This window comes from Eulemur rufifrons, chromosome 21 (genome assembly GCF_041146395.1).
Source record: "Eulemur rufifrons isolate Redbay chromosome 21, OSU_ERuf_1, whole genome shotgun sequence".
In the NCBI taxonomy this organism is placed as follows: domain Eukaryota; kingdom Metazoa; phylum Chordata; class Mammalia; order Primates; family Lemuridae; genus Eulemur; species Eulemur rufifrons.
In genome coordinates this window covers 26,122,441-26,142,878 of record NC_091003.1, presented here as the reverse complement: position 1 = coordinate 26,142,878, position 20,438 = coordinate 26,122,441, and the positions used below count along the sequence as shown (strand labels likewise).

At 67.4% G+C, this 20,438-nt stretch overlaps 2 protein-coding genes across 3 annotated transcripts; one reads left to right on the top strand and one right to left on the bottom strand.

Annotated features, from left to right (window-relative positions):
* The first annotated feature begins 1,128 nt into the window (after positions 1-1,128).
* CCDC188 (coiled-coil domain containing 188) lies at positions 1,129-3,483 on the top strand. The gene is made up of 9 exons (XM_069496821.1): positions 1,129-1,665; positions 1,750-1,857; positions 1,954-2,058; positions 2,328-2,384; positions 2,475-2,534; positions 2,640-2,704; positions 2,846-2,903; positions 3,168-3,217; positions 3,297-3,483. Exons 1-9 carry the CDS (start codon positions 1,129-1,131, stop codon positions 3,481-3,483), a joined length of 1,227 nt encoding a protein of 408 aa, XP_069352922.1.
* Positions 3,484-4,090: 607 nt separating this feature from the next.
* Positions 4,091-19,242, bottom strand: ZDHHC8 (zinc finger DHHC-type palmitoyltransferase 8). Of its 2 annotated transcripts, none has more exons than XM_069497572.1 (11): positions 18,974-19,242; positions 12,541-12,662; positions 12,223-12,380; positions 11,965-12,137; positions 11,636-11,738; positions 11,216-11,307; positions 10,911-11,052; positions 10,595-10,715; positions 10,396-10,505; positions 7,937-8,937; positions 4,091-5,045 (listed from the first exon to the last, which is right to left on the bottom strand). In XM_069497572.1, exons 1-11 carry the CDS (start codon positions 19,075-19,077, stop codon positions 4,835-4,837), a joined length of 2,337 nt encoding a protein of 778 aa, XP_069353673.1. In that variant the 5' UTR covers positions 19,078-19,242; the 3' UTR covers positions 4,091-4,834. The 2 variants fall into 2 exon arrangements, with proteins under 2 accessions (XP_069353673.1, XP_069353674.1); XM_069497573.1 differs by lacking the exon at positions 4,091-5,045 and adding an exon at positions 5,556-6,723 and having other exon boundaries at positions 18,974-19,145.
* Positions 19,243-20,438: the final 1,196 nt, after the last annotated feature.

Sequence of the window (20,438 nt, the reverse complement as noted above, 5' to 3'; positions counted from 1 at the left end):
GAGAGGGGCGGTGGGACCGCGGGGTGGTGGCATGTCGGGAAGAAGGAACGAGAACCAGCCCAGGGAACCGAGTCTGGCCCCACCACCAAGTGCAGTCACCAGAAGCCCCCAAAGTGGTGAAGAGCGAGCTGGAACCTGGTGCCACCAGGAACAAGCCTTCGGCAAGGAATTAAAGGTCTTCGTGCCTCGGTTTCCCCATCCACAAACAGAGGATACATAATGGCAATTCAATAAATAGCTAAAAAATAATTTAAAAAAAAATCTCAAAGATACAGTAGGTTGAACAAACACAAGCCGGGCTGTAGGGTGATCTCGCCTGTGCGGCGGGCAGGGGCGGACCGGGCTGCGCAGGGGCAGGCAGCCTGCGCGGGAGGGGCTCGCGGACGTGCTCGTGGCAGGGACCAGAGATGGGGCTGGGCGAGACGCTCCACCTGGACACCACCTTTGCTCTTTGATTGTTTGTGCACCCTGAGTGTGTGTGTGTTTTACATTTTAAGAAAACTAGGCCAGGCGCAGTGGCTCACGCCTGTAATCCTAGCACTCTGGGAGGCCGAAGCGGGTGGATCGCTCGAGGTCAGGAGTTCGAGACCAGCCTGAGCAAGAGTGAGACCCCGTCTCTACTAAAAATAGAAAGAAATTATATGGACAACTAAAATATATATATACAAAAAATTAGCCGGGCATGGTGGCGCATGCCTGTAGTCCCAGCTACTCGGGAGGCTGAGGCAGTAGGATCACTTAAGCCCAGGAGTTTGAGGTTGCTGTGAGCTAGACTGACGCCACGGCACTCACTCTAGCCCGGGCAACAGAGTGAGACTCTGTCTCAAAAAAAAAAAAAAAAAAGAAAACTAGCCACTGGCAGGGGTGGGGGGAGCGGGGTGGCGGGGGAGAGCAGAGGGAGGAGACCAGGTAGGGTGACCTCAGGACTAGAGCCGGTGGGAGGGGCCCAGCACCCGGCTCTGGCCATAGCCCAGCCCATTGTGACCTCCTTGGCTGCGCCCGCCTTTGTGACGGTAGCCTGGGGCAGCCTGGGAGCCAGTGGGATCCCAGAGTGTCCTCAGTAAGAGGGTGGCAGGTCGGGCCAGGCCAGAGCCTGGACCCGGGGTCAGGAAGGGGTCGCAGGGAGGGATGGAGGAGCCGAAAACCCTGGGCCCCTGCGGCCATTCCCACCCCCCATGTCCCCCAGCCCCAGCCCCAGCCTCGAGCGGCCATGGAGGATGCCTGGACCAGCCCTGCCAGGGATTTGTAAGGTGGCCCTGCCTGGTCCCCCTCACCTCCCATCACTCAGTGGAGTCCGAAAGGCCTTTCCCAGCCCCAGGGACAGGGGGTGGGGGGCCCAGGGTGGGGGGTGAGTCTCCTGGGATCTTCCTCTCCTGCGAAGAGGGAGAGATGCCACAGCAGAGAACAAGAGACCCTGCGGGGCCGAGACAAGAAGTGGGGGCAGGGCCGGGGTGGGGCTGGTCGCTGCACCCAGGCCGAGAGCAGGGGGCTCCCAGGCAGGGTCCACCCGCCAGCTCAGGGTCCAGACCCTGCCCATGCCCGCCCCTGACGCCCGGGGGTGGGGCCCCAGCCTCACCCAGGGCAGCCCCCTCCCCACTCCAGTGCCGGCCGCTGGGGTCTGCAGAACAGTCCTTTCTGCAGCTGGAGCAGGAGAATCACAGCCTGGTGAGCTGCTGCCTGGGCCACGGGCTGCACCCTCCTCGGAGGAGCGGCTGTGACAGGCGTCCCCTCTCTGTCTCTCGCCCCCAGAAAAGGCAGAACCAGGATCTTCGGGAGCAGCTGGGGGCCCTCCTGGGGCCAGGGCAGCAGTTCCTTCCCCTGTGTCCTGAGCACTCCAGCTGCACAGCCCTGGCCTGGGTGAGCGCCGTGTGGCGGGCGGCGGGCGTGGCCCTGGGACCCCATGCAGCACACCCCCATCCGTCCATGGCCACCGAACTGGGGGCTCTCCCATAGCCCCCCGAGCCGGCCGGCACCCAGCCCCTGGAGGAGCGGGCCCCTCTGCAGCTGCTGCGGCAGGAGCTATGCCAAGGGCAGGAGGCCTTCGTGCGGCAGTCCCAGGTGGGCCTGGGGCAGGGGCTGCGGGGGGCGGGGGGTGGCCCTCCGTGCGGCAGTCCCAGGTGGGCCTGGAGGAGGGGCTGCGGGGGGGAGGGGCCTCCGTGCGGCAGTCCCAGGTGGGCCTGGGGCAGGGGCTGCGGGGGGCGGGGGGTGGGCCTTCGTGCGGCAGTCCCAGGTGGGCCTGGGGCAGGGGCTGCGGGGGAGGGGCCTCCGTGCGGCAGTCCCAGGTGGGCCTGGAGGAGGGGCTGGCCACCCTGCTGTCCGTCCCCCAGAACGAGCTGCAGCAGATCCGACTGTCCTTTGAGAGGAAGAAGATGGCCATCACTGAGGTGCCCGCCTGGCCGGGGTGGGAGGGGGTGCTAGGGACCCTCCTGGTGGGTTCTGCTCCGAAGGTGTGACCCTGCCTCCCCTGCCCCCAGGTGTGGGACGGCGTGGCCGAGGTGCACATGGCCCTGAACAACCAGGCCACGGGGCTCCTGGTAGGTCCCCTTCAGGCAACCCCCGGGAGACGAAGGGTGAGGGTGAGAGGCGGGGAGAGCGACAGGGGGCGGGGGGCCTGCCTTACCTACCTCCTCTGCCCCCAGAACCTCAAGAAGGACATCCGGGGCGTGCTGGATCAGATGGAGGACATTCAGCTGGAGATTCTGGGGTGACGTGAGGGGCCCGGACGGGAAGGTGTCCTGGTCAGGATGGGCTGGACCCACCCTTGAGCCCCAGCTCTGTGGCACCAAACCAGTGGGTGGTGCCAGGCTGGGGAGGTTGGGGGAGTCCTGACAGTGCGGCCCCCCAGGGAGCGGGCCCAGTGTCGCGCCCAGGCCAGGAAGGAGCAGCAGATGGCGTGCATGGCGGTGAGCCCCCACTCAGCACCCCTCCCAGCGTGGGGACGGCCCCCACGGGTCCTGCTGGGGGAGGGGGAGAAACAGGCTCAGGGGCAGGCCGGGGCGGGGGCGGGAGTGGCGGTCCCAGGGCCATCCTGGCAAGTGGCTTCAGGAGCCTCTTGGGGGAGGTGGGGTGCGGCTAGGGGATCCCTGTCCGTCGCAGGTCCCCTGGCCCAGGGACCTGGCCTCCGCCCGGCCCTCGGAGCAGGCTCTGACCTGGCCCCTCCCCGACAGAAAGGGAGGCCACAGCTGGGATGTTCCGAGGGCGTCACGGGCCAGCTCTGGTAGGTCACTGAGCGGGCAGAGCCCAGCCCCGGACCGTCCCCACGGGCAGCCCCTGCCCCTGACCGCCGCTGCCCACAGGCTGCTGGCCCTGAGGCTGCTGCTGGGCGCCCTGCTGGCCTGCACCGCCGCCTATGTGTATGTGGTGGACCCCGCGCCCTTCGAGGGGCTGGTGCCGCCCCTGCTGAGCCGCGCCGCCGTCTGGAAGCTCCGGGCCTTGCTGGGCCCCTTCCTGCGCCTCGAGGTGGACGACTTCCTGCCCTTTTAGGCGGGAGGCCCAGTGGCCCCAGCGAGGAGGAGGCCTGGTGGCCAGCGCTGCCCAGGGTGCCCGGCGGCTGCGCCAGCCCCAGCCTGCGGCACTGCCACGCACAGTCCCCACCAGGAGCTGCGGAGAAGGGTGGAGGCGGGGTCTGTCCTGAGGGCTGGGCCTGCAGCTGGACATAGAGTCATGACACTCATGGCCTGAGAACTTGTTTCCATGGAAATAGAGGGGCGCGGTGGGGGGCTTGACGCCTTCCCAGGCACCTGGTGGATCTGGCAGTGGGGGTCCCTCCACGGGGTCCCAAGCCCTGGGGGTAGCCCAGGAGGGTCTCCACTGCGGCTACTGCACGGTGAGGTCCCCTGGGCTAGGCCCCCGCCAGGGACTTCAGAGGTCAGGTTCTCAGCCCCGAATCTGTTCAAGCCCCTCATGCAACCCGTCCCCATCTGGCCACCACCCCCACCCGGTCCCACCCTCTGCCCACCCCTCATGTAGCTCCTCGCCCCTGCACAGCCACCGCCCCGCCACCCCGTTCCCCTCCCCTCCCCAGCCCAGGCTCCTGGCAGTGCCCAAGGCTCAGGCGAGGAGACCACATTGGTAGACAGCTGTGGAGGTAAACACCAAAAATTTTATTTGGGGAATTGAATTGGGGGTGGTACCCTTTAGAACAATAGAGAATAGTCTTGTGGCTTTCTTGTCCCAAAATGGGAGAAATAGAGCCCTGCCCAGAGTGGACGGGGACCCTGTGCGGGGGCTGGCCGGGACACCACCCTGCCCTGCCCCAGGGCGTCCAGGCCGAGCTGGCCTGGGGGCTGCAGGGCTGTGGGCTGCGTGCGGACCCTCTGGGCTCCCAGATGCATCATCTCTGGGTGTGGGTGGCCAGGGGGGCCGGGGCAGATTTGGCCAGGGGGACTTGGCGGGCAGGCAAGGGGGTCAGCGGCTCACCAGGCTGGTGGCTGCAGGAAGTTAAGGCATCTGTTCATGTGCTGGGGACGGGGTGGGGGGAGTGCAGTGACCTGCGGGGGCAACCTGAGACCCCCCCAGCCCAACCCACAGAGGCCTGAGCCCCCTGGGGAGGAAGTGGCTTAGTCTAAAGTGCTTGTTGGGCAGGGAGGCTGGGGTGGAGGTTCTGCTGGTCCCAGCAGCTCCAGGGCCGCCCTCTTGGGGTGTGGGACCCCCTGCAGCAGGTTGGGGACTTCCTGAGGTCACATGGACACAGGTCACGGGCCCGGGCAGACTGGGAATCAGTCAAGATGTGGCTGGTAGAGAAGAGACCCCCAGCCCACACCCAGCGCCGCCCGAGGGTCCACGGCAGCCTGGCCTCCTGGGTCCCCAGCTGGGCTATCTACTTGGCGTCCTGCTAGGGGCCCGAGAGGCTGGGGAAAAGGCTGGATGCGGCCAAGTGCAGGCGGCACATGGCCCCGCGTGGGGGTGCCCCGGCAGCCGGGCTCCAGGGGGCCCGCAGTGGCGGGCGGTCCTCAGGACGGCCAAGGTGGCACAGGTGCAGCCCGGGGGGCACCCTGGGTGGGCCGCGCCGCCCCCATCCACGGCTGCAGGTGCCGATCCGCCCCCTGCGGGCCGCGGCGACCGTGAGAAAGAAGCAGAAAGGTGGAGGTCAGCTCGGAGCATCTCCCTCCGAGTCCCAAGCCCCACACGCCTCGCGGCCCCTCAGCCCTGAAAATGTGGATTCCCGACCCTCCCCGGGCCTGGCCGCTGGCGTCCGGCAGGCAGGAGAGAGTTCCAGCAAGGGCAGCGGCCGGTGCCCTGTGCACCCACCCCATCTCCTGGGTTCCCGGGTTCCCTGGGGCAGCGCAGCCCCGCCCTCTCCCAGACACTCCGTTGCTGCCAGGAATGACGGGACCCAGCGTGAGACGCTCACGCTTGCCAGCCAAAGACCCATCAGCAAACCCCGCCTCCCGGGCCTCTGACGCGCCCAGGTGGGCAGGAACGGCCAGAGGCACCTGCAGACCCTGTGCACAGCAGCCAGCCGGGCCAGCCCAGCCCAGGCCTCCGCAGCAACGGCCCTGGCCTTGCCCAAGGAAAGAATCAAAATGACTCTTTTTGTTTTTTTTAATAAAATTATAGATATATAGATGTAGATATAAAAACATAAAACAGACACAACGCAAGCGGACGCTGTCGTGTGCTTACTCTCAGGTCCCCGACGCCAGGGGACGCACTGACCCTTCCCCGATGTGCTTTCCCCGCGGCACATGCCGCCGCCGGGCCAGGGCTGGGGGCTGGCATGCCAGGGGCAGGGACTCTCCAGCCTGGCAGGGAGGGCCTGAGGGCCAGGGAGAGGGCTCCAGGTGTCACCCGCCCCTGTGGCAGCGTCACCCACGCCCGCTCCGGCCTGCCCTCTGTCGCCTCCACAAGAGCATAAAGCAGAGGTTAAGGCTTCAATGAAAGGGACAGCGGCGGCTGGAGCGCTAACACGTCGGACACAGCATGGCAGCTCGGCACACAGACATGGGGACATGAGCCCACTGGCCGGGCACGACAGGACACACAGAGCTGGGACCCCTGCCGCAGCTGGCTGGCTGTCCGTCTGTCCACCCGTCTGTCACAACCCAGAGCAGACGGGGCTGGACTTCCTGCAGAAGCACCAGCCCTGCCAAGCTAAAGCTTCCAGGGGGTCCGTGAAAGGCAACGCATTAGGAGCCTCGCGGGGGACCTTCGGTCCAGAGCCCGCAGGCTGCGTCAGGAGGGTGGCGGGGGCCCTGGGCACCTGTGTGCCTCTGGGCCTCAGGGACCCGTCTGTAAGGGGAGTGGCTGGGGCTGTGGGCTGCTGTGGGCTGGCCTGGCTACAGCCGGGGGGCACACAGCTGACACGGCCCAGCGGCACAGACCCGCAGGCCAGGGCCCAGCCTGGGCCAGGGTCCTGCGTGCCCCAGGGGCAGACACGTGGAGGGGCAGGCGGAAGGCTTGGGGCAAGCTGTGGAGGCCTGGCGCTGGCTCCTGCTGATGCGTCCACACCGAGGTGGCCTCCTGTCCCTGGGGCAGAGAAGTCGGTGGGGGGAGGGCTGCTGGGGGCCCTGGTCCCCGTGGTGCCACGGCCGACGGGTGGTGGTCAGTCCTCACACCGAGATCTCGTACGTGGTCCCACCCACGCCGGACACCTTCTTAACCAGCGTGTGCCGGGTGGGGCTGGCGGAGGGCCCTGGGGGGCCAGAGACAGGCCCCAGCCGGGCCACGCCCGGGGACTGCCCGTTAAGCTTACTTGGGGGGGTCTTCAGCTGAGGGTGGTCCCTGCATCAAAACAAGCACATACACGCACGCACAGGGTGAACACGGGACCACGCAGACCACGTGGGGACAGGACGGCAGAGGCAACAGGACAGACACGACGCAGATGGGACTGGAGCCTGGGCTGGCACAGCTCCATGTCGTGGGGCCCGGGCAAGCCCCGCCCTCCTCTCTGAGCTTGGAGCGTCTCACCTGGAGAGCCAGTGGGGGGTGCAGAGCCTGCCCGGGGAGGGGCAGAGCTGTCACAGATTAGACAGACACGGTCGCAACTGCCACCGGCCTCCGAGTCCCTCAGTCCCCTCGGGCGGCACTGGCTGAGCCACTGGACTCAGAGCCCTGGGCCCCATCACACCTTGTCCTGGTCCCTGGGTGGGGAGCCCGGCGGTGACCCTGCCTGGCATCCCCTCGGCTCCCGCCTGGGGAGCCCCTCACCCCCCGGCTGCTGTCTGCGCCTCATCGCACAACTGCCACCCTCTGGATCTCGGGCTCTCACTCACGATGGCAGCCCTTTTGTGGCCAAGCGGCCCAGGCAGGGGTCTCCCCCGGACCTCGTCTGCCAACAGGAGATAACGGAGCCTGTGCTGGGGCTGCAGGGCCCAGAGGGGGAGATGCTGTGAAGGCCCCCCGTTCTCCGTCTCGGGGCCTGAACCAGCCTGCCCTCCCTTGGCCTCGGTTTCTGCATCTATGAGCAGGGAAGCCCCTGCCTCTGGAGCCTTTGTGCCCCACTGAGGACCAGCCCTGGCACCTAGGGCGGCATGTTTTGCTGCAGGTGCTGCCCCCAGCCTCAGAAATGCAGCACAGCAGGCCCAGGGAGAACCCTGCGTGGACAGGCACAGCGGCCAGGAAGGACAGAGCCACGGCCAGAGAAGGCCTGAGCTGCCATGTGGCACCAGCCCCAAAGGAGGCAGCCCCCAGCAACACCCCCCGCCCCCGTGCAGAGTCTGTGCTGGCCCTGGGAGAATGAGACATTGGGCTCAGCACGCAAATCCTCCTGCCCTGTCCCCAGAGTGTGCCAGGGTGTCCCTGGAGCGGGGCCGCCCACACACAGGCCAGCCAGGGGCCTCACGGCAGGAGGAGGCCCACCCTCCCTGCCCTGTCCCTGGAGCCAACCACAGGCCTCTCGGATGACCCATGCGAGTCCAGCCAAAAATGGCCCTGAAGGCAGCTGTGTGACTGCCCTGCGCCAGGAAGCCCACCCACACCTCCAGGCACCCACCTTTGCATGGCCAGTGAGGGTGGCGGCTCTGGGAGGTCCGTGTGGATGAAGGCGACAGCTTTGGGGCCCGAGAAGGAGGGTGAGCAGGGAGTGCCAGGCGGGGAAGGCAGACCCTGGCGCACAGGCGACCTGTGCGAGCCACTGCCAGGCCGGGTCGCCACGGCGTTGTTGTTGGCCTGGTCGGCTTGCAAGGAGGAGGAGGATGTCCGCGGTGCCCGGCTCACAGAGCTGGACAGCGAGGACAGCGACGTCTGCAGGGCAGGGTTGCGGGCGCCTCCGAAGCCGGGCCCAGCCACGAGGTCATCCCTGGAGCCGTAGCGCAGCACAGGGCCACGGGGCCCCTCGGACAGCACGCTGGCCTGCTGCAGGCTGTAGGAGCTGGGCGCGTCGTAGACGCCCGAGTCGCCGAAGAGCGAGTCAGCCTGGGAGCGCAGCAGCCGCTCGCGCTCCTCCCTGTCCTTGCGCTCCTGGATGGACGCCATGATGGTCCTGGACAGGTTGTCGTAGCGCACGGGCGAAGGCTCCCGTGGCCGGGGGCCCAGCACGGGGCTGAAGCTGCGGGGTGGAGGCCGTGGCGGGTCGCCCGCCGCCCCGGGGTGCAGGTAGGGCGAGCGGTAGCTGGCCACGCCGACCGAGGGGTGGGCCGGACAGGCGTGGCCGCCGGGCGAGCCGGGGTTGAGCAGGCTGTCGTAGGAGAGGCTGCCGTTGCGGTTGGGCAGCGCATGGGGGGCGAAGATGCTGCGGTGGGGCGTGGGCGGCCCACCCTCGGAGCGCAGGGGCTGCAAGGCCACGTGGTCCCCACCCCTCCGGCCTGCGGCCTTGAGGCTCAGGGAACGCAAAGCACCCGAGAAGGCATCAGAGGCGCTGAGTGGCGGGGACGGTGGGTAGGCTGCGTGGAGGCCACCGGGCCCGTAGTCAGGAAGGTCAAGGCTGGGCTCAGACACAAAGTCCAGGCTGTGGATGCTGTCGTCCCCCAGGGTCAGGGAGTCGGGGCCTGGGACCTGTGGGGAGAGCAGCAGTCTCAGCACTGCCAAGCCACCACCCTGCCTGCAGATGCCAGAATCGCGTGCCCACGGAAGGCTGCAATCCCAGGGACAGTACCTCAGCCGCAGGTGCAACCACACGCCATTCAAAATGCTCCGTGTCTGGCCCCGCCCACCTCCCCCACCCCACCCACCTCAGAGGGAAGCCAGGACAGAGTGGAGCAGCATGGCGGCCCCAGATAGAGCCCCCCAAGGGAAGGCCTCGCAGGCCTGCTTCTGTCCACATTCAGGTGGGGAGGAGGGAGCCACGTGGGCAACACCCAGGACAGCACCATGGCCCCAAGGAGTGAGCCTTGAGGAGCCCCAACAATGGCATGATGACCTCGGGCCCTGTCCCCAAGCACCCCATAGCTGTGGGGTGGGGGAGCTGCAGCACGTAGCCAGAGCTGGCTGCTGCAAACACCCAGGGCTGTGCCCGCAGAGCCCACTCAGCCCCAGGGCCCCCCGAGGCAGCCACAGGGAGAAGAGACCTCTTCCAGCATCTGTAATTGGGGCATGTGGGCTTGGGCTGGAGACAGAAGCCTCAGGAACCTCAAAACCCAAAGGGGATGGGGGCAAAAGTGGCCTCAGCGCACTTGGCCCAGCAGAGCAATTCCTCCATGGATCCAGGAGAGCCCCAGGAGGGAGGTGACTGTGGGGACCCCCAAGCAGGACTGACCCTCCTGGGTGTCAGGGCCACCACACACCTGTCAGGCTCAGACCCTCAGCCAGGCAGGCCCAGACTCACTGCCCACCCAGTGTCCCCAGAGGAAGGGTGGGGCAGGATGTGGGCCCCGAGGGGAGGGGTCCCCAGGGTGGGGCCTGGCCACAGGCCTGCCTCTCACGGTAGTCCTGAAGAAGGGACGGTGCCCTGGGAACACCCAGGGTTCTGGACCATTCTGCAGGCTGTCCAGCACTGCTGGCCACACCACAGTGACCACAGGGTCCTCATACAACTCAGGGAGGACGAATGTGCTTTCTCGAGCAAATCTCAAATTCCTCTGAAGACTTGCGTGGGCCTCAAAGTGGCCCTGGGTGGAATTTCAGGCATCCGGCACACACTGCTCCCCGGGGGCAGCTGCCCACAGGGCTAGGGCAGTGCCAGCCAAGGGCAGATGCTGGGCCAGGCCCGTCTGTGCCAGCCCCTCCCGGGACACCCCATCCTGCTTGCCTCCAAGGGCCCCCACCGTTCCCCAGGTTGCGGGGGGCCTCTGGGGGCAGGGCCTAAATAAGGCGGAGCCTCCATGGCTGGGGCTCTGGGACAGGGCCTAGATAGGGCAGAGCACCTGTGGGCGGGGCCTACACAGGACAGGGCCTAGATAGGGCGGAGCATCTGTGGGCGGGGCCTAGATGGGGCGGAGCATCTGTGGGCGGGGCCTAGATGGGGCGGAGCATCTGTGGGCGGGGCTTATATAGGGCAGGGCCAGGCCTCCTCACCTGCTCACCCGGCCCGCAGAAGGGTGACTTGGGCCCGGTGGAGAAGGCCGGCCGGAACTTGTACATGGCAGGTGTCGGCGGGCTGGTCCTCTGCACTGACAGGGCACTCTCTGAGGCGGCGGACAACTGTCAGCCTAGGGCTGGGTCCAGTTAGTCCATTCCCCCCGACCCCGCGCCCGTCTGGCTCCCCCCATCTCACCAGCACTGCCTGGGCGCGATGTCTGCAGGTCGCTGCCAAACGTGCCGGCGTCTATCTTGGGGGGTAGCGGCGGCCCCAAGTCCAGCGGCTTCTCGTCCAGCCGGTCCAGACTGCCCTTGGACTGGGAGGGGGCGAGTCAGTGGTGGGCAGGGCTTGGATGAGGGGCGGGGGGGTTAACTAGGGATTCCTTCCTGCCGCCCTGAGACCTAGACCCTTCCCCAGAATCCACCCTTGGAGGCCCCTCCGGCCTGTCAGCACCCTCCCTTCTATAAGGGCCTGCCTTCCCCACCACCCTCATCCCAGCCCTGGTCCCCACCTTGCTGCGGCCCAGGCCAGCCTTCAGCCCATTGTCACTGAGCTTGACCTTGAGCGGTGCAGCCCGCTCCAGGAGCTCAGGCCGAAGGAAGGGCGGCTTCAGGCTCGCGGCCAGTGGCAGCCGGGGCGGCTCCACGACGTATCTGCACGAGGGCAGAAGGGTCAGTGGCCAGGCCACCTGCCGTGAACACACAAGGGCAGGGCCCGCCCCACCTGGCGGGAGCCGAGATGGGCCAGGCTGAGGGACTGGGGCTGCCCACCCATCCCCGGCAGAGACCCCTGTGCCACCCTGCCCCCGGGCCTCACCGGGGCGCCAGGGGGCTGCACAGCACATGCTCCACGTTCCCACAGCAGCCTCGGGTGAAGGGGTTCACGCCCCCGCGGAACTTCCCCGTCACCTGTGGACATGGGACCCTCAGCCAGCCTGGCCACCCAGGCACAAGGAGGGCGGCTGGGGCTCCTGAGAAGCTGATCCTTGTGGGAGGTGCTTGAGCAGAGCCAGCCCAGGGGTGCCCCTCACTCAGGTCACCCTGGCCTGGCCCTGAGTCACCAGTGGCTAGTGTCCACGGGCAGGGAGTGTGCAGGGGGCCAGGGCAGGTGTAGAGCCCCCTCCCACAACAGCTGCACAAGGCACCTTGGGTAACGGTTCCCCCAGCACTGTCCCCAAGCAGCCACAGCCCTCTCAGCCCACGGAGGGACACCCCCATCCCCCAGCAGGGTCTGCACCTGCTCGTTGGTGGTGCGCCCGCGAGTGACCAGCACCACGTGGAAGCCAGTTAGGCCGATGACAGGGATGAAGAAGAGGCCGGCCACACACATGACAGCCATGCTAGCCTGTTAAGGCCAATGGCACAGGCGAGGACACAGGAGACCCCCTCACAGTGGCTCAGGGCAGGTGCCCTGGACAAACACCTACCCCTGCCCACCTGGGGATGGTGACCACCCGCTGGGGATCCCTGGGCAGCTGTCCAACCCCTGTGAGCCTCAATTTCTCCTGTCAAGTGTGTCCCCACCCACACTGCCTTTGTGACCAGGCACACGGGGACACAGGATACGTGATGGTCGTGTGAGCGGCACCCAGCCCCTCCGCGTGGTTCAGCACGTAGACCAGGCCAAAGGCCACGACGCCCACCATGTGTGCACTGAGCGACAGCAGGAACAGGAAGAAGTAGCGGTAGTTGCGGCGCCCGATGCAGTTGTTGACCCAGGGGCAGTGGTGGTCGAAGTCCTGAGCAGGAGCAGCGCGTCAGAGCGCGGGGCAGGCAGGGATGTGGTGTGGGGCTGGGGGGAGTGCAGGGCAGCGGGTTGGTCACCTCTACGCAGTTGTCACAGACGCTGCAGTGGGAACAGCGCGGCGGGCGGTAGAAGTGGCAGGTGGCACACCACTTCATGCGGACCTGGATGCCTCGCACGTCCACATTTTTGTATAGCGGGGCTCGGAAGTCATCCTCCTTGTCCTCGTCCTCGTCCGCTGCAGACCAGGGGCCAGGCAGAAGGTGACTTTCCCAGTAGGAGAGCGCCTCCCCAATCTCTGCGCAGCCCACTCACTGGGAACCCCCAAGGTGCTCCCAATCAGCCACTCACACTGTAGCAAAAGCGAACAAATGAACTGCCCCGGCACAGGGCCCTACCTCGGGGGAAGACGCCAGGGTCCATGAAGGTGGCCATGCTGAAGTTGGCCAGGACAAAGAGGAAGATGATGCCATTGTAGACAGGAACAGCTGGAGACACAGCTCGTGTCAACCACGGGCACCTGCAGTGGGCAGCAGGGCAAGAGTGGGGTCTGGGGCTGTGGAGGGTGCGGGAGCACGCGTGCAGGCCGGGCCTGCAGGGCCACCACCAGGGCTTGGCTGGCATCGGGGAGGGTGACGTGGGCCCACCAGGAGATCTCGGCCACGTCGAGCCTCTGCTCGACCGTCAGGGGCCTTTCGAGTCCTGCACGGCGTGTAGAGCGCCCCCAGCGTCAGCTCTGACCCAGCACCCCCCAGGGCGGCTGTCTGGAACACAACTCACCACGGCGGGAACTGAGGCTCAGAGGCCACGGGCTTGGGGTCACACCATTTAAGAGGGGTGCCCAGAGCCAGGGCACATACACCCTCCCACCCCAGCCAACCCTCTGGGCTCCCCTGCCCTGGGGAGGGGAGGGGCAGGGGCACGGACTGGGAAACACCCCTGCAGTGCCTGTGTGCTACGGCGGACAGAGGACGCGACCTACCGGGCAGCTTGGGCCAGCCCAGGCCTCACCGGACCTGTCCCCAGCCCAGCAAGGACCCGTCACCAGGGAGATTTGGGGGTGCGAGGAGCCCCAATCCTGGGCCAGTAAATGCACGGGGGTGTCCCCCGGCTCTTCCTGGAGGGGCACACCCCCATCCTGCCGGCCCCTTCTTTTAGTGAGTTTGTCACCTTCCTGCCCAGATGGCAGCACAGGACACTCCAGGGACTGGAGACATACACACCCGCCCACCCCGCCCCATCTCACCACCCCTCAGCACCTGGCTCCAAGGCCGCCCCCTCTCCCGGGAAGCCTTCCAGGAGTCCCCTCCACAGCCTCTCTGTATGGGGCTCGCACACCTCCCTGAAAAGTGCCTTCCTCAGCCCTCACGGGGCCTGGCCAGAGTCCCCTCCCAGGAGGCCCACCAGTCCCTGGGCCAGGGAGCCCACAATAGGGCCCTGAACCCACCCACTCGGCTCCCAGACCTCAGACTCCCCATCTCTCCCCTGGGCCCCGAACCTGGCTCCTGGGACACGCAGCAGAGCACAGAGGTTCACATCCCTCCTCGCACCCAGGCCGTCTGTGGAGTTGGGGCGAGGGGCCACCAGCAGGGGACAGGGCCCACGCGCTGCCCGCCACCCAGTGCACGCGGCCACGCTGCTGCACCCACACCAGCCTTGGCTGGGAGCCGGCCCCGCCACCCCGGCAACCACCTCCACGGCAGCAGAACTTCGCTATTTTTAGTGGAAAGTGAGAGGCTATTTAAAGATTCCGCTTCCCACGGCAGCAGCCCTCAGCGGGCCAGAAGCCGCGTGTTACCCTGCCTCTCGTCCAGAGCCGGCCCACGGAGGTGGATGCCCGGCATGAGGACACGGGCTGCAGCCGCGTGGCCCCTTCTGCCGGGAGGGCCTTCCCCATCCTCGCCCCTCGGCCCGGCTTGCAGCCTTCCCTCCGCCCTCCCAGCCCTTCCTGGCATACAGGTCGCACTCAAAACGTGTGCGCGGCCTCCAAATCCACACTGTCAGCAAGGACGGTGGGCCCCTAAGGCGTGGCCAGCACAGCAAGGCGGGACACGGGCAGGTGAGAGACACCTGAGAGAGCAGCCCGGGCCTCCAGGCAGAGGAGGGGCCCGCGGAGCTGCCCTGGCACCTCCTGGGGAGGGCTGTGCAAATGAAAATGCGGCCCCTTGTTTAAAAAATATTAGGAATTTCAAGACATTGATAACGGAGCATTACACCAAGTCGGGCCCCGTGGCGCCTGTGGAGCCAGCCTGCTCTGGGAGAGGAAGGGGCCCCGGGCCGGCAAGGACGGGGCAGACAGAGGGCAGGCACGGGGCCACCCCCACCCTGCATGGTGCACAAGTGCTTGGCCTGCCAGGCCAGGAGGAGGGAGGACGTCCATCCTGCCCGGGTTACAAACGAGGAGCTGAGCGCGGAGGCCTTGGGGCTGGTCTGTGTCTGCGCTGGCTTCTAGCCTGCCCTGGCCCCGCGCAGGGGGAGGCAGGGCCTGAAGCCCCACACCGACCAGAGCTCCCCGCCGGCCCAGGCAGGCTGTACTGCCGTGTCCTCCCTGAGACTCAGTTTCCCTTCGACTAAGTGGGCTGGACAGCGGCCTGAGCGAGATGTCCCTGGGGGTGCCAGGGGGCTATAGCTGCACATCAACAGGGCCACCTCTGCACATGTGCGCTGTGACCAGGCAGCGCTGCACTGAGGTGCTGGCAGCTCCCACCTGGTGTGGGCACCACCCACCTGCATGCCTGTGACAGCCTGTCTGGGGCCTCAGCCGGTGTCAGGGAGGCCTGGGGACCTGAGCCACTGCCCCCGTCTCTGCTCCCCGGGCTTGACGCAGGCCCAGGATCGGCCCCTGCCCTCTGCTCTCCCCCAGGCACTGCCGCGGGGACCCCGAGGCCTGGACCCCGGCTGACGGGGACTGGCCCCCAGGCCAGCCTGCCAGGGTGCAGGACTCGGGAGACACGTGGCTCGGGGCAGGCACGTGCACAGACACAAGCACACTCCAGGGCACACAGGCACGACGAGCATGTGTGTGCACCTAAGCACACAACCTGCTCTCATGCACAGAAGGCGCACCCCCCCATCCCACCCACACATAACACACGTGTACACACATGAACACCGCCTGCAAACGCACACTTGTGCACACATGTGCACACAGATGCACTTGCATATCCGTTCACTCAGGGCGTGTGCGCACACACACGTGAACACACATTCGCAGACACACCTCTCCTCCCACTGCCCCCAGCGTGGCCGGCCCCTCGCTCTGGGCCTCCCTCCCCTGTGGACAGGGCAAGTGTGACGACAATGGAGACGTGAGGGGACACTCGAGGACAGGAAGGATCCTCGGGGCTGCTCGAGGACACACACACTCCATGGGCGGGCCCAGCAGGCAGCAGGGCTCCGTCCACACTTGTGCCCGTCCTGGGGCTGGAGGGGCTCCTCTGCCAGCGGGGACGCCACCCCACTCCCGCCGGGCCAACGGTCCGACGGTGAGCACAGGGCTGCCCTGCCGGAGGGTCGGACAGACATTGCGGGCTTTGGGCCCCTGGGCCAGAGAGGGGCGTCTGGCAGCCGTGCTCCTGCGAGCCCCTCCCGGCCGGCGCTGGCCTGGGGGCCCCAGCCCTCCTCCAGGGCCACGGGCTGGGACACGAGCCTCCACTGTGGGCCCCACCCGGGCTGAGGCCCAGAGTCCCGCCTGGGCCGGCAGGGAGACGCCGCCCAGGGGGGGTGGCTTAGGGGCAGAATGTCCGCCATGGCTAAATGTGGAATGGAAAATTTTAACTCAGACGTTTTCATTTAAATCAGGTTCTTCGTTAGCACCGTTTGTGTCTGAGGGCAGCACTCACCCACGGGGTGCCGGGACCGGCGGGGCAGAAGCCATCTGCCCTGCTCAGGCCAGGAGGCCTTGGCCTCATGGTACCTGCACCCACCTGTCTGATCCCTACAGACACCTAGGCAGATGTGGAAACTGAGGCTCAGGGGCCAGGCTACGCCAGGCCACACACAGCGAGTCTCAGCAGGGAGCTCACATGGAACTTCCACCCCCGGCTGCCCCACCCGGTGAGGCCCTAGTCCATCCGTCTGGGCCCACTGAGGCTGTGCTGGTCACAGGCCTGGGCTGCCCGCTGTCCTGGGCTGGGCCCTGTCCAAGATGAGAGACAGACAGAGAGCCCAGCCCAGCCCCAGGTGCTGGCAGCTCACCAAGCAGCCCCAGCCCTCCAACATTCACAAGGTCCCTCTGGGGGGCTGAGAGGGGAGGGGTGGGGGCCGAGGCCTGGCCTGGGGGGTCTTCAGACCCCCCAGCATCTGACCCAGCCTAGAGTTGTACCATAGTGTGAAGGATTTCTGGGGCCCAGCGGGACACAAACCCCACCAGGAAACCAGGGAGGCTTCTTGGAGGAGGAGGGCCTCTGAGAGCCTGCCCCGCAGCACACACTCCATGCGCAGGGGTTCCCCATGTCCAGGCACCCTTCCTTGCCCTGGCCTCTCCTGGAGAGATGTCTGAAGGTCCTGCTGCTCTCACCCCCTGGTGAGCTGGCTGAGGAAGGGGGTCCTGGGTTTCTTCGACCTCCAGCCCCAGGCCCTGTGTGACAGCGTTGCCCTCTGCTGCCTGGCACGCAGGGCGTGACGCACACTGAGTGCAGAGAGGGCACGCAGGGGGCACTCAGTGTCTAGTAAAGTCTGAGGCATACCCAGAAGAGACGGGAAGCCCCTGTGGAGGCACCAGTGGAAAGGTGGGGAGGGCACAGGAACAGCCTGGTCCCCTCCCTGGGCACATGTCCCAGGCCACAGGGCAGAAGGGTGGGCACTGGGTGGATAAGAGGCCTGCCCCGGGCAGGGGACCAGCCTGGCACAGCCACCCCGACCTGCCTGGGCCCATGCCCACCCAGGAATCGGCACAGCTGCTGTGGGTGGCGTCAACAGGCCTGGGCCCCGGCAGACACCCTTTCTCTGGAACCAAGAGGTCTTGGAGGAGCCTGGCAGAGCCAGGGTGGGGCAGGCCAGGGTCCAGGGAGTGTGGCCTCGGCGTCAGGGTGCAGGAGAGGCTCCTGAGCCTCAGCAGATGGCCACCGCACATCAGACCTGGGCGAGCAGCACCCCTGAGCTCCCATCCTGTTGCAGACACATGGCACGTCCCGGTACAGGGCCAGCCCAGGTCAGGGCGGGCCACAAGCGGGGCGGGGTGAGGGCACGGCCCGTGCCTCCAGATAGAGACCCACACTGGAGAGCACGTGTCTGTGAACCCAGAACCCCAGGGCCGAGAACAGAGGAAGAAGGCAGGGCGCTCGCCACAGGAGGGGCAGCTGAAGTACCCAACGGGCCACGTTCGCAGGAACAGCCGTGCCAAGGGCCCTCTGAAATCACATACGAGTGAACCAACAGCCGCGGCTACAGCCAGGCCCAGGTGCCACAGCAGCAACGTCTGGCGCAGAGGAGAGGAGACGGGGGTGTCAGGATGGATTTCAATTTCTTTAAAATTTTTTTCTCTGCATTTCACAAGTTCTCCATAGAGACCATACGCTACTTTTAAAGTCACAAGAAGGACACTGAATTGCACAAAGAAGTGAGAAACCCACCACAGAGGCCCCTAAGGACAAGGATGGGCTGAGCCCATCCCTCCAGAAGCCTCAGTGGGTCTGTCCCCCTGGACCAGGCACCCTAGGCCACCCACCACCCTCCCCCTCTCTGCCCTCCGCCAGCAGCATCTGAGTGACAAAAACACACCGGCTCGCCCAAGCCAGAAATAAGCCCATCCACACAGGCCTTTTTTAAACGCGTTCTTGGCAGCCTGCAGTGCCCACCCAGCCCCAGCCTCCAGGTAGGAGCTCTCCCGCCTCCACTGGCGCCCAGGCGGACTAGCTGTGCACCTGGCGGCCAGCCTCACTCCTGGGAAGGTGAAAGGCACCAGGCAGCTCCCGCCCACCCCACTCCCACTGCACACATTCAGGGGCCAGGACACCTCTGAGCAGGTAGCCACTGCTTGGGCCACCCAGGCTGTGCCATGGCCACGGACTTATGGAAGAGGGTAGGTAGGTGAAGGTCCAGAAACTGAAGCCTGGAGCCCCCAACCTCTCCTTGTGCCTGAAGGAGTCCTGGGGAGACCCCACGGCATGGAGGGAGGTGGGGCTGTCAGCGCACCACTCTGGTCTGCCAGCCAGCCTGTGTCTTCGGTGAGGAAGTTGAGGCCAGAGGGGCCAAGTGTCTGCCGGCCTGGGTGCTCCCTCCTCGAAGGTGGAGGCCTGGCCCCAAGGGTCCTGGTGGCCAGGATGGGCACAGAGGTGCAGTGCCAACACGGGTCTCTGGGTGTGGCCTGGCCTGGACCCACCAGCGGCAACAACCACCGGGCCTTGGGCCAGGCGGGGGTCACCAGCGGCTGTGAGGCAGGCATGTGGCAACAGGGCCAGACCACACCTACGTAGGAACAACTTGGCTCTGGCCAGGGGCAGGCAGCCGGGAGGGCACCCAAGAGGCGCCCACGGCCGTCTGCAGGGAGGGCTAGCAGCTATGGGCATCCCACGTCCCCGCTCGCGCCCATGGGGTGGGAGGGCTGCAGCCACACCCTGGGCAGCCTGGCCTACCCCCCTGGCAGGCCAATGCTCCCACCCAGGGCCTGCCTGGCACACTGTGAGGTGCCAGTCGGCGCCAGCGTCCCCACACGGGACTCACCTGTCAGTGGTCCTCCGGGACGCCCGCACCGGCTTCGACTCCCAGCCGAGGGTGGGGCTCGCGTAGCCCGCAGCCGGCGCCCCGCCTGCCCCACCCCTGCCCCCGGCCCGGCCCACCCGCCGCTGCCCCTCGCTGCGCCGCCGGTGCCCGGACACGGCGCTGACTCACGTGAACACGAAGAACAGGGTGCTGGAGCCGACCAGCAGCGCGGCGGCCGTGGCCACCGGGATGTACTTGGCGGGTTTGAGGCGCGTCCCGGGGCTGCGGGGCATCCTGGGCGCCGCGCCGCCTCATCCCTCCCCGGGGCCGGGCGGGCGGAGCCGGCCGGGGTCGGGCCGGGGTCGGGCGGGCGGGTTGGACGCGGCGCAGGACCCGCGGCGGCGACGGCGGCGGCGGCGGCGACGGCGGCGGCAGCGGCGGAGGAAATCCCACCCCACGGGCCGCGGCGGCGGCGCGCTGATGTCAGCGCGCCCCTTAAGGTGGACTGGACGGCCCGGGCCGCGGCGGGCGGGCGGGGCCGTGGGCGGGGCCGGACGTGGGCGGGGCGGAGGGGGCGGGGCGGCGGGCGGGCCGGGCCGACCCCTTCCTCGCGGCCACGCCCGCCGGCCCCGGGGAGCGCGGGCTCACTCGCTCGCGTGCTCAGCTCTCCGAGGCTTCCCAGCCGCACCCTTGCGGCCTTGCCGGCGCGGGGGACCCCACGGCAAGGACCAGACCCGGGTCCTGGCCCGCAGGCCCCGGCGCGGCGGCGTGCCTCCTAAATCTATTTTGTTTTTCCTACGCACCCCCGGGGCGCGCCCCCGGGGCAGGCTGCCGGCCCCCAGCTGGGCCGGCCGACCGCCCTCCTCTGGGGCCCGCGGCATGCAGCGGGGACCCGGGTACATGGCGGGCCGTCGTGGTGGTTGGTCCCTAGGCTGATCGAGCCCAGCCAGCGGGCAGGGACAGGAGGGCGGGGTGCGTCCCTCCGCGTCTCTCCCCGCCTGCAGGCCTGGAAGTGTGCCCGGGAGACCTCGGCGTGAGGCCAGCGCACTGTCCCTCGAGGCGGGAGACCCCCCACCCCCGCCCCGGGTCGCGCGGCGCCGGGCCGCCCGATAGGCCGGCGGCGGGCCCACCCCCCGCAGGAAATCCCACCCGCCGGCGCCGCGCCGCTGCCGCTTAAGGTGGACCGGCGGGCGCCGCGCCGGCCTGAAACTCCGCAGCCTCCCCAGCCAGGGTCATTGTCCTCGGCCAGCCAACACGCCCCGAGCGCCCCTCCGATGAAACCCAGACCCACTATACCCTCCCCAGGTGGGAATCGGTGTGGGGCCGGCACCCTCCCAGCAGGCCCTTGCCCAGGGAGCCCCAGGGTGGGCAGCCAGGGCTGGGGGGTTAGAGGAAGGAACTCGGGGCCGGCCCTTGAAGCAGCCAGCCACCCGACAGCAGAAACGGGATGGGCTTTCTAACAAACACCCCACTGGAACCTCTGCTCTGAGGAGTGCCCCACTCCAGGAGGCCACAGCTCCCCGGCACTGATGGGGGTTCCGAGGTCGTGGAGCGGTCTCAGGACGTGTGGTGAGCCAAGAGCAGACGCTGCTGGAGCAGGCACCTCCTCACCTCAGCTCGGGTGGCCTCCGGGGCTGGAACACCACACGCCGGC